The sequence below is a fragment of the Equus caballus genome, chromosome 9 (assembly GCF_041296265.1).
Source record: "Equus caballus isolate H_3958 breed thoroughbred chromosome 9, TB-T2T, whole genome shotgun sequence".
Classification (NCBI taxonomy): domain Eukaryota; kingdom Metazoa; phylum Chordata; class Mammalia; order Perissodactyla; family Equidae; genus Equus; species Equus caballus.
Window position 1 is genome coordinate 51733613 of NC_091692.1, and position 13022 is coordinate 51746634.

General features: G+C 37.2%; 1 protein-coding gene across 14 annotated transcripts in view; it reads left to right on the forward strand.

The window, feature by feature from the left end:
* The window catches only part of SLC26A7 (solute carrier family 26 member 7), a 132265-nt gene extending 123339 nt beyond the window's left edge, over positions 1-8926 (forward strand). For all 14 annotated transcript variants that reach the window (XM_070222268.1, XM_070222269.1, XM_070222279.1 and 11 more), the window contains 4 exons: positions 740-840; positions 4937-4991; positions 5078-5181; positions 5579-8926. In XM_070222268.1, the coding sequence (XP_070078369.1) occupies positions 740-840; positions 4937-4991; positions 5078-5181; positions 5579-5614 (296 nt within the window). In that variant the 3' untranslated portion in view covers positions 5615-8926. The remainder of the gene's footprint in view (positions 1-739; positions 841-4936; positions 4992-5077; positions 5182-5578) is intronic.
* The last annotated feature ends 4096 nt before the right edge of the window (positions 8927-13022 follow it).

Genomic DNA, 13022 nt, shown 5'->3' on the forward strand with positions numbered 1-13022 from the left:
GGGGAATCTTAGCCTACATGGTCTGTTTTGAGGGCCACATCACTCCTTAGAGTGACATTGGATATGGCCTGTCACTGTTTAGAAATGTGTCATTTCACACAAGGAAAGTGTAGCCCTGGGGACTTCAGTGAAAAAGAAGTCAGGAACTCCTAAGTAGAAAAAAAATAAAAATTTTTCCCATCAAATGCATTCAGAGGCAGACTTACCATGAATTAAATGAAGCTTGATTTTTAGGGCCCCTCACATAGATCCCTTCCAAGGCCAAGGGACAAGCTCCAGCAGTGAATCTTTTCCTTAAAGTGTGACTCCAAAACTGTATAAGCTTCAGGCACCATACAACAGGGCACACCCATGAAGGAAACTGGCATCATGGGAAGAATACCATTCAGAATGTCTAGATGCCTTGATTCTAGTCTGTGTTTGGCACTAACTTGCCAGGTATCCCTTCAAAATCATCTGAACTTGCTTCAGTTCATCTGTCTGTGAAATGATACTGTTAATTAACATATCCCATCTTCCTCTTTGAATTATGAATAATTATCTGAAATAACATTTGAATAATCAAAAATCAAAGAGTTCAGAAATAATTAGCAATTAACTGAAAAGTATAAAAATTAAAAAGTGTCTGAAATTAGTCTTGCTAAACACGAGGCCACTGTTACCTTCCCACCATTCAACAAAATCAGCAGCAGAAATCTCTAAGAATTCTCCCTAACTCAAATCTATGTTCCTTCTACAGAAGAAGCTTCACAGCCCTGCCAGAATGAGAAGTGTTCTTTAATCCTGGATTGCAGTGGGTTGACCTTTTTTGACTATTCTGGAGTCTCCATGCTTGTTGAGGTATTTAACACAGCTTGTGTCTGGATTGATTCTTTCCCTTCTCTTCAGTAACAGGGTTTTTTCACCACCTACTCTCTCTGCTCCAGGGTCTTGACCCTGCTTGTTTCAAGACCCGTCTCACTCATTCTCGCCAAAGGACACAGAACTTTATGCCTCCCATCACTGTAGATTTCTTTTCAGGAGCCCTCATCAAGCTTCTGTGTGTGTGTAGATGTATGGAGGCCAGGAGTGTGGGTATTGACATAGGGTTGGAGAGAGAACAGAATATAGACTCGAGATGTGGTAGGCATAGCACATGATGGGCAGTCAGCTTACAGACTTCTAGAAAGGAGAAGAGTCTCCTGCATGAGCAAGTGGCCTTGGTGATGGTTCTTTTTCACATCCTGGCTGGGTACAGTTTGACTTGATACCATCCCTGTCTAAAATAGTGCCAGGAGCAGGAGCTTTTCCCCATTCTCTGGAATGATAGTGCTTATTTCTCCACCCCATGATCTTCCTGGAGTCTAGATCTTGGGGTGTAAGAAATAAAACAGAGTTTTATTTCTTTAAGACTGATATAGCTCACAAGCCTCCATTTCCATAGATGGAAGAACCCCTAATTTTGCCTATTCGAGGAAAATTCAGACACTTCTGGAAATTTTTTCTTTTTTTTTGAGTAAATACTGAGTCAACAAGGAATGTACTCCCTTTCTTATTTCCGTGTGCTCTCTCCCTCAATACCCTAAATATGGAGGGAGGGTCTTGAGGCCTGGACAATGCCTGTTCTTTAATTCTCCCCAGTCCTCCAGCAGCTGCTGGGTGTGGCTCTCAGGTTACCTTGCCTTTGGGTGTTTGCTCCCAGGTATTCTCTTGCCCTGGCCTCAGACAGTCTCCCTCTATGTGGCTTTGTCTTCAGCCAAAGACTTAATCAAAACCTAGGAAAATTTCTGGAGCTCTTTCTCTGCATGTTTCCCTCCTTTCTATTACTCTCTTGCACAATTTCACCCACCCAATCCTTCCTGAAGTAAAGTTCTGTCTGCTCAGCTCAGTGAAGCTGCTGCACTTTGCTTGGGCCCTCCCTCATCATGCCACCGCCCAGAAACTGCTTTGCAGCAGAAAGCTGAGATGGTTGGAGAGCTCACCTCGTTTGTTCTCTTTCTCTCAGGGAACTCAGTCCTGTGCTGCCTGTTACCATTGTCTGAAAACAGTTGTTTGTATGTTTTTATCTGGTTGTAAGTTCCTACTTATTTATGGAGGATGGGATAGTTTTATATTAGTTACTCATCGTGGCCAGAAGTCAAAATCAGACTTTGACTTTTAAAAAGTTAAGACCAGTAGTCTTAAATGGTCTCACATTGTGGATTTTGATTGTTTTCTTGTGGTGTTGCGTAACTGTGTCTCTATTCATTTACACTTTAAATTTGAAATGTCCAACCTTTCAAGGTCAAGGGAGTACAAAGGTCAGCCTTAGAATGACTTTCCTATGGAGATAAGGGTAGAATGTGTGGAGGGGATGCTGCTCAGTGTGTGACTACTGCCTGAGAGAAGAGACTCAGCGACACTAGCTGTGAGGTGTTGGGAAATCATCTGACCAGGCGGGCTCTCAATTTATTCATGTTGTAAAAATGAGGAGGTGATTTTGTTTCAGAATTAGGAGATATTCAGAAAACAAATTGTGCAAAACAAATGAATCTTAAATATCCTAGGCCTTAAATCTAGTGGCTGCTTTTGGTAAGTCCTCCTTTTCCCCATGTAAGACCCTTTTATTTTCTTGTTGTTCACTATAAAATCTGCACAATTTGGCACAGGGTTCAACCTGAATACTCTTTTTTTGCATCTAAATCTAGACAGTTAACAGATAGTTCCTGTTCATTGGAGGGCTTATGTTTGGCATTTCTGTTTACTCTGTGTTGCCAAGGTCTGCAGGAGTGCTCTTAAACGTGGGGCATAAGGATCATCTGGAGTGCTCATTTAAAATGCAGTCTGCCAGGTCCTGGTTCTAGCCCAGGAATCTTCCTCTGAAGCAACCATAGGAGATTCTGAAGCATGTGGTCCAAGGATCATATTTTGAGAAACGCTAGACTAGGATTGTCCTTTTACTGGGAAAAGGCAGTATGTATATTTTTTGTTTAATAGTATTTTAAATTTGTTTATGAATATGCTCTAATATTTATTAGCCTCTGTCTCTAGATATTGCAGATGAGGACTCAGAGATAGCAAAGAGGAGAAAACAGTTACAATTTCCTACTGAGTTTAGGATCTAAGGTTGAAAATTCAGAGGCATCCAAATAATCCAGGTACTGGGCATGTTGAGAAAGAGCTTTTTTTCATTCATCTTAATGGTTTTAAAATACTACACAATATAATGATGAAGTAAATCAACAGATGCATTTTATTTTTAAGTTGGCAGAAAATGACATTTGCCCTTGGCTTGGTATTTTCCATTTGTATATACAAAACTAGCAATTTTGCGTCAGTTTTCCTTTTAAACATCCTTATTGCTATTTGGTTTATTTCATCACAGTTACAGTAAATTATGATGTATGTTAAGGATGTAGGCTTTAAAGATAGGTAAACCCTGGGTCCAAATATTAGCCATCAAACTAGTTCTATGATCTAGGCTTAAGTATTTGTTTGCTTTTTCTGTAAACTGGAAGTAGAAATATCCACTTCATCAAGTTGTTATGAAGCTTAAAATGACATGTTGCATATAAAGCACAAAGTGTCCAGAAGTTAGTGAGTACTCAATAATGTTAGCTTCTATTATGTGTTGTCACTTTGCAAAAGTCATTTCTTAAAATGCAAAGAATGTCATTGCAACTGGTACTGTTTCTTAGTTCCAGCCACCCTGAAAGAGGGTCCACAGTGAAGAGCCACAGAGTCTCTGCAGCCTTGCGTGTCTTCCTGCTTCTCATGACCCTCTCTGGATGATTTTCTTAGTCACTTTAGTGTAAGGAACATTCTCCTAGAGTTATAGTTTGAAGGAAATGGAGTGACTTCTGTTTATTCCTCTACTTAGGACACTGGAGAGGTCAGTGAACTGGAGATTAGGTTTATCAGCACCAAGAAACTACCTGTAGCAATGTGTTTGTGCTTCACTGAGCTTAAGAAAAAGTCAAACACCGACGGGTCACCCTGAATTAATCATTCTAAATTACAAGGAAAGGAGCCATTTGTTCAATGGCATAGTCTCAGTCCATGTGTTATTATTTGTTTGTTGAGTTGCTTGTTTATTTATGCTCAGAGTGATACATGGCCTGTTATTCCACAATTCTTCTAACATGGAGAGAACTGTTTGCTGCTGGAAGAATATAAGGGAAATCTTTGGATGTATCATGCACACTCTTCGAATGTGTTATAAATGCTGCTTTCTACATTATACATGTAAGATACATCACTATTATATAACCAAATCCATCCTACTGTTACTAAAACTTTTAGATTTACTTTCACTGAGTTTCACGGGCTGATTTTGATCTGGGTGAATTCAAGATCAAGCCCTTCAGTAAGCTGTTCTTCCTTGAGCTTTCCTAGGACTTAAATGAGGCACGAACCTAAAGTGTGCCAAGCAAATTAGTTAGCACCTCTCATCTTGATGGGCCTTTAAAAATGGAAGTTGGGCAATCAAACTTTGCTTTGATTATAGTGAGCTTCTCAACTTACCATCCATGGATGGGATTTAGAGAAGATGCACATGAAGATGCACAAATTGTTGTAAAATATTAAAGTAAGCAGTAGGTCAGCAGTTTTCATCATTTTGAGAAATAAGTCTTTGACTTCCAATACCATAAGTCTGACAACAATTTTCTATTATTCTTGTAGGGAAGAAAAGGAGATGTTTTTATTTTTATTAAATGAAGTAGAAAATGTAAGCAGCCAAACTTAGTTACACAGAAGGCAAACCCCCTGCTGCATCCATCTTGGTGTGCTGAGTCTCTTTGAGAAGCCTGCCAGAGTGTACCCAATTGTGTAACAATGCCTCCCTCTGGTGGTCTGACCAATCATAAACATTGGCTTTTTTTTTAACTAGAAATTCTCCTTCATTCTGAAGCCTACCTCATTCCTTCCTGCCAGCTATCCTCAATTAATTGTGGGTATGCTATTTTAATTCTTCCAGGTTTACATGGACTGTAAGAACCAGAGTGTGGATGTATCTTTGGCCCATTGCACAGGTAAGGACGGGAGTGCTTTTGGCTAACCTTAAACGTGATCCTTCTGCTGCCCCATGTGTCCCTATATCACTTGTGCTTTCTTGTAGCTTCCTTGATAAAAGCAATGAAGTACCATGGAAACCTAGACTCAGAGAAACCAATTTTTTTTGAATCCGTATCTGCTGCAATAAGTAACATCCATTCAAATAAGGTGAGTTGAACAAATGGGCATGCAGGAGTTATAAGAAAAATTGGAATGTAGAATTGGGGCTTTGCATTTCTCATTGCCTATTACCCTAGTGGCATCTAAAATCTGTTAAAATGTTCCCCCCCCCCCCCCCCGCCCCGAATCCTCTGCCACAAGTAAAGGAATGTTTTCATTCCTTTTTTGGACCAGTTAATGAACACTGTTTAATAATTTGGATTTTCCAAAAATATTGCTCCTTAGGTGATTTCGTGATCACCTATTAAGTGCAAACCTCCTGCTTATAAAATAAATGCTTCTTCCAGGATCTGCTAGCCCTTCAGTTACTACTCTTCTTTGACTATGGTACTGGCTTAAGAGTGGAGCCAGTAGGATGTGCTTATTTCTTTCTCTTCTATTTCAGAATTTGAGCAAACTCAGTGACCACAGTGAAGTCTGAGATGCTTTTGTGGCAGCACAGCTCTTATCTCAAGCAACTGCCGTGAAGAGGCCACACACTAGCATTTTGCACACCCTTATTTGCTGTTTAGATTCTACAGATGACCTCCACCACAAGTATGATGCGACTTCGTAACCACATATCTGCTGGTCAAGATTTGCCAACAATTTTTTCTAATTTTTGTTAGTAAGCAGATTCACTTAGCAGATTATTATATAGTTATTTTATAAAAATCAGTGCGTATTTAGTTTTAGTGTAGTGAAAGGTAAAGATGAATTTATTTCCTTTTACCATAGTATTTTGTGTTGTTTTATTTCTGTTTTGTTGTAAGTTAATTTATAAAACTGAGAAACCCTTTGTCATAAGAGATTTGGAACATTTGCAAGCCATTTGTAAAAATCCAAGATCATCTGTAATTATACGTAAAAACAACTTAGCAAATGTGGCATTTTCTCCTACCAAAGAAAGGCGTTAAACATCAATAAAGTTGTGTTACTTTATACAATATGATATGAGATTCACAGAAGTCAAACAAAAACAAATGACAAACTAGAAACCATTGTTCTGCACACCTTTCCATGCATGAGAATCTTCAAGAATGTTTTCACGATAACTGGTATCCCAATGAAGCCAAGTTCTTGACATTAGTCTGTTTTGCTGTGAATATTGGAAATGCTTAGGATCGTAAGACCTGATAGCCCTAATTTCCACATTCCATGTAAAAGTCTCTGTTTTCAGCTTAAGGTTTGCTGGAGCCAGAGAATGTAGATGTTGCACATTTTCTATTTTTTCACAAATAAGATTTTTAGTTTGTTATGGTGAGGAAAATCGGCCCTGAGCTAACATCTGGTGTTGATCCTCCCCTTTTTCCTTGAGGAAGATTGTCCCTGAGCTACATCCATGCCTATCTTCCTCTATTTTGCATGTGGGACAACTCCACAACATGGCTTGATGAGTGATGTGTAGGTACGCACCTGGGATCTGAACTGGTGAGCCCCAGGCCACTGAAGCAGAGCATGCAATCTTAACCACTATGCCACTGGGCTGGCCCCATACAAGTATGATTTTTAAATGAGAAAATACCACCAGTAGTATAGCCTTGTGCTATTTCAATATAGGATTAAATATAATAGTTTGGGACTTTTGTATTTCAGAGAGACAGTCAATATAATACTACATTTATCTCTATCCGTATTAGATAGATAGCTGGATCTCCATAGTATGTTTTTCTTTTTCTTTTGTTAGAAGAGAACTTGGATATGTGATTATCTGTAAACCCACCAAACCAACACAGTAACTGACAAATAAACACCACAGGTCAGGCTGACCTATATAAGCTATTGTTTTCATGCTTGTTCATATTTTTTCAATCACGTACAATTACACAGTTTCATATTTTTATCTAGCAATTTGATTTACTTATGAAGAAATCTCAGTTTCAAAGATAGGTGTAGATATATAATTATGCTTAAGTTTTAAGACGTTTTAACTGTTGTAGAAATTATCAGTATAACAAAAAGCCAAGTACTTTAAAGTGAATTTGAGAAGTAGGTTGAAAAAAAATTAAAAGACTGATAATTTAGGAGTTTCCATGAACATCTGTAAGATTAAATTCTAATGCCTACCAGCAATGTAACAGTCCCTAGCAAATGTATGGTAAACATTCATATGGCTCTTAATTTAAACATTAAGTCCTAGGTAGGACAATGTAATAAAATGAAAGCAGAATAATAAATGTTTCGAATTCTCGTAACTTATTCCACCGTTTCAATTTCATTTCACATGAACTACAAAGAATAGTCTTTGTCCCACAGGAAGCCTCAATCCATTCATCACTAATTGAGATTGAAATGGTGAGGCCAACTTTCATTGCCATCAAATACTGTTCCCAGAAAAGGTGGAGGTAATCATTGAAAGTAAAATTTCCTCAGAGAAAGTAATTTCCCTCTGCTTTATCCAATTAAATTATTCCCAAGGTGGATAGTGGTAACATTCATCATCTCTAACCCATTGGTCATTGACACTTAAACATGAGTTCAGCAAAGTTAAAAAAAGAAAATTTATTTTCCTGTGTATAAATTGATATTTTTCCATGCAATGTTGACCTACGATTAAATTCATGTACTGCAGGCATTTTCTAATTTGTTAGAGATTATGGACCATGGACAGCATTAAAATCAGTGTAGTTAATCTATGGATGGTTTGTTCTATTTTATTGTTAAAGCTGACACAGTATTGTCTGAGCAGATGTATTTGGTGCATTTCAGTGTTTATAGTAAAAGTTTAATGGATAAAACTTAAAAGCCAATAACTTTGGTGTCAAATGTTAATATTATTTTCAAAGTAAAGGAAGACCAAAACATGCACCATATATAACCTTTTATTTTAAAGCTTATCCTGCATATCAAGGTCATAATGACTGTTGACCTGGAGGAACTCCCTAGGGGAATTGAGTTCTGAGGGCCCAATAGTTTAATATGAGTTTTAGACACACCAGATTCTAAAATATAAGTGTTTATTTCAAAGTAGGCATTAACAACACAAGAACTATATGATCCTGATGATAGAATGTTTTTAGTCATGCTGAATTATTTTTGTGAGATCGTTTTCTTTTTATATGTGATAAACTACTTCCGTATTACTTATGGCAAAATAAAATTGGAAAAAATTAAAATTGACCTATAAGAGAGTTAAGGACCTGATAGTGTAACATATATAAATTAACCATAAAATATATAACCAGGAAAAGACTGTTAACATTACATTTATGCAAATTAAATGCCCTTAAATTTTACCATTTGTCTTTCATTTTAAAGGTTATTTGCCCCTGATTATGTGATTCAAGTGTTATAAGGTGTAACTTGAGCTACTTTGCAGTAATTTATTTGACAGATCTCTATTCTACAAATGTGTAATGTAATGAGGAAAGAGATCTTTCTTTTTTAATGAAAATATTAATGTGTTAATACCCCTTATGGATAATGTTTGACATTTAGTGATTACCAAAATATAAGTATGTTGTTGAACATACATATGCCTTAGAAATTCACATTCTGTTTTTTGTGGGATGATGACCTAATAGAGAATACGCTTTTTGGTAATGACTTTGTTTCCAGATTGTAATAGGGAGTTAAGTGGTGCTTTCACAATCCAAAGATTTTTAGTTAAAAATCATGTAGTCTAATATGCTGTTCTTATTTTTTTATATTTTTCAATGCATTTAATTATCTTTTTAATAATTCTTTATACTAACTCAGCATGTAAAAACCAATTTACATAGAAATAAATTGAAATATAACTATTATGCTTAAATGGATTTGTGTCTATTGTTTCAAACTATTTACTCTCCTGCAAAGCAAATAATACATATTGCTTTCTTAGACTGCCCACAGAGTATTATGTGTTTAAAATTCGTGGAAGTATCCATTATTCTTGGCAATTTGTTCTTACAAAATTTAGACCTAGGATTGTGAGGTATTCTGCCTTAGTTTATGGAAAGCTGATAAGGGCACGTTTTGCTGCAAGACTACATTTACACAATCTTTTTTCACAAGGTTTATCTCCTTTTTGTTCTAATTTTAATTAATGTGTTAATGTGTTAATGAAATTAATTTTAATTTCTTATTTGTTTGGGTTCTTCATTTGTATGCTGTTGTTTGTTTTTCCTGAGTTTCTAGGCTGAGTGCAGTATTCTTCAGCATTTTAAAGGTTACTCCTCCAAGGACAAGAAGATAAGATGCTCTTTTAGGTGTTGGAAATACAGCAGTGAATCAAACAGAAAAACAATCTCTGCCCTCATGGAGCTGACATTCTAACAAGGGAAAACAGAAAATAAACGGGATATATTTCAAATAAATTTATTATGAGTTAAATGATAATATGTTCTAAGAATAAGAATAAAGAAATAAAAGAATAAATCAAGGAAAGAGGTTAGGAAATATGGCAGAAAGTGAAGATGACGTCCCTGGACAGGGTGGCCAGAAGAGTGACTGATGGGAATGTCGTAGTCAGCTCATGCTACTGTAACAAAATACCACACACTAGGGGCTTACACAATAGACATTTCTTTCTCAAAGTTGCGTGGGCTGAGAAGTCAAAGATCAAGGTGCCAGCTGACGCAGTTTCTGGTGAGGGCTCTCTTCCAGGCTTGTAGATGGCTAACTTCTTGCTGTGTTGTCACCTCATAGAGAGAGCATGCTCTCTGGTGTCTCTTCTATAAGTACACTAATCCTATCAGCTTGAGACCTCACCCTTATGACCTTATTTAACCTTAACTACCTCCCTATATGCTCTATCCCCAAATACAGTCACGTTGTGGGTTATGGCTTCAACATAAGAATTTTGGGGGGACAAAATTTAGTCCATAGCAGGAAGTTATAAATTTTCTATGCACTTAAAAAATTTGCTTTTCATGTCTGAAAAACAGGCTTACTAGAATTTCATTTACGTTTAGCATAATGTGATTTTTTTTGGCATCCAGAACATGATGCCATCATGAACTGCCTGGTTAAAGCATTCTGATGCTAGAGACAGTGGGTTAGCATAGACATTACTAGCCGTAACTGGCTACCCAGATGAGATTCTGGCCATGAAACAGAGTGAAGTGGTCAGGCATGTGTTTGCAATATACCAATGGCTATTCAGAAACTTAGACATATTATATTCTGATGATAGTTCCTAATGATTAGTCATCTGATTAAAGAAAATAGAATTGGTTAGTTTTATTTTAGCTATCATGTTGTCTTAAGGAAATCAACAATGGAGACATACTTAATTCTATCAATTGTCAGGGAGATAGGTGCAGAACCAAGTCCTGGGGCTGACTGCAGGGAGAACTTTCCACTTTGTTTTTTGTTATGTTTTTGTTTTTGTTTTTTAAGGAGGGAAGAATACTAGGATATATAAATTAGCTAAACGCTCTGAAATGATCTCTTTCAGAGTATTCGTTATGTCGAAATCCTCACTCATTTACTGTTGATTCAGCAACAGGAAGGTCATTTTGGTCAAACTTAACTCCTTTTTGTCCTAAATCATAAAGACCAAGCTCTCTAGTAAGTGTAGGAAGCTTTTTAGTATTTTTTCCTATTTGGAGCCTCTAGTTTTTATGGTCACATTTAGAAACTGGCTAATTAATAAGTCCATTAAGAATCTACATTAACAAGAATAATTCTTACATTTAAAAAAATGCTTCAATAATAAAATGGGTAAAAATTAAATGAGAATTCTCTATTTCTTTTGCTTCTAAAGCTACCATTTTTATTTTCCTTCTCGGTTTTGAAGCAATTTCTGGCCTTGTTAGGCTAGAAAAGTAAGGAAAGGCAGAGCATCTTTACACTGTAATGTGTGTTCTAAATGAACTTCCATATTTAACACCCTTGTTTTTACACTTCCTTACACTTTGGTTTATGCCTTACAGGGTTCCCAAGTTTCCATGCTCCCTATTTTCTAAAATTTGTAGTAAGGGACCTATTGTTTACATAAGTGTGCCTTTCCTTAGGCTAATGAAGCCTGAGAGAGTTCAGGGGAGGGAGGGCAGTGAATATAATGCCTGGGCACTGGATGCATTTGGGGGAGAAAGAAAGACTAAGGATAAGGGCAGGTTTACAGAGGGTAGTAAATACATGAGGAAGTTAGTTGGCATGATTAACCTTATGGTGGTATAATTTCAAGAGTTTCTAGATGTCCCCTGAGTCCAAAAGTCTACTTCACCAGTCTTTCAAGGAGTCTGAGGTTCTCCTCATTAGCCACTTATTTAGGCTGGAGTAAATATAAGAAAAGAAAAACATATGTAAGCCATTGCCGTGCATTGCGTTAGCCTTAGGAAGAGCTAGTTCATCTGATCAGCTTATAAAACGTTGTCATAAAGGACCCAAGAAAACAAAGCACAGAAGAAATTTTGATGACCAAGTCTGGTTAGAAATGTTCTTCGGAGCACAGGGTGCTGCTGAAGGTCGGGGTGGGAGTGGTAGTGTGGTATTGGAGGCAGTCTGGGGTAATGAGGGGGGCCCAGGGGTGATGTTGGGAGGCAGGCTGGTCCTCAGGCATTCTTGGATGACCAGGACCCTCCTCTCTCCCCACCCCGAAGATACAGGCATTGTAGAACTGAGGTGCATGATGCCAAACACAATTCTTCCCACAGCAGTTTTCCTTGGGCTTGGACTCATGCCTTTTGCTTTGGCTCTGGAATTAAAATTTGAGAATCGCGGTGTGACTGCCAAAAACGAGATTGACATACAGTTCTTGTCTTGTGTACACCATTTTTTTCCGATTGCCCCTTTCCATACTGCCAATGAAAATATTGAAGTAGTAAGGGTCTCACTTAACAGAGTAGAGGTTTAATCAATTAAAATCAACCAAATGATAGTACCAAATTCCTCCTAAATCGTAGTTGAAATTTGATCTTTATAATATTTGCACCAAAATCACCATAGGAATTTGCTAACTATGCAGATTCAAGTACCCCATGCAAGACCTAGTGAATCAGAATTTCTTTGGGGTGGGCTTGGCAATAAGGACTTTTAAACAATAGTCCACTATAGTTTTGTACCCTAAAGTACACAGTCACAAAGTCTTTCTTTAGTCTGATATTTGAAAGAAGCCCTGTACTCTAATTCTTAGGGACATATGTGATTATTACTTGCTCTGTTTGGGCTTGTGTTTCAGTCACAATGTATTGTGGATATATAGTGGATCTATAGCACTATACTTGAGCAACCAGCACTGGATGTATAGTTATGTCACATGGCAAAGGACCATGTGAAGTTCACTATAGCTTTTGATCAATATGAGTTTCCCAGAGTCAGAAAGTACCTGAAATATACTATCCCCTATTCATATATTCCTGGGTGAATTTCCTAAGACTAGAATCTTGTATTTAATATCCTTCATAATGGAAAATTTCAGTCTCTTCCTTGTTTCACAAATTTGTACTGTTTCTGACAGATACTGATGCAGTCATAGAAGAAAATGGTCCCATCCTCCAGGTTGCTCCTCACACATATCCATTAGAAACACATAATAAAAGAGAGAGATAGATTTGCCTTCCAGCCTAAGACTCCATGGGCAATTATTTTCTTTCAACGCCTTCATTGAAATTCCTTGTGTAATGCTACCAGAGTGAATTATAGTTGAACCTTTTATCTGCACATATGGAGCTGAGCTAAAGAGATGGTGCCAGTAATATTACTCAGCTATTTTCACTTTGGGGACTAAGGCCGATGTAAACCATCATAACTAGAGAGAAAATAATATTCAAGGATGAATCACTGCCAGATGTGTGAATGTATGTCTTCAGATTTCATTTTTCTGGAACATGCTTACTGTAGTATATTCCTTATCCCTTTTATAAGTGATTCTCTTTCTATGGGGAATGGATTTAATTGCATTAAATGTTCAGAAGATCCAAAAA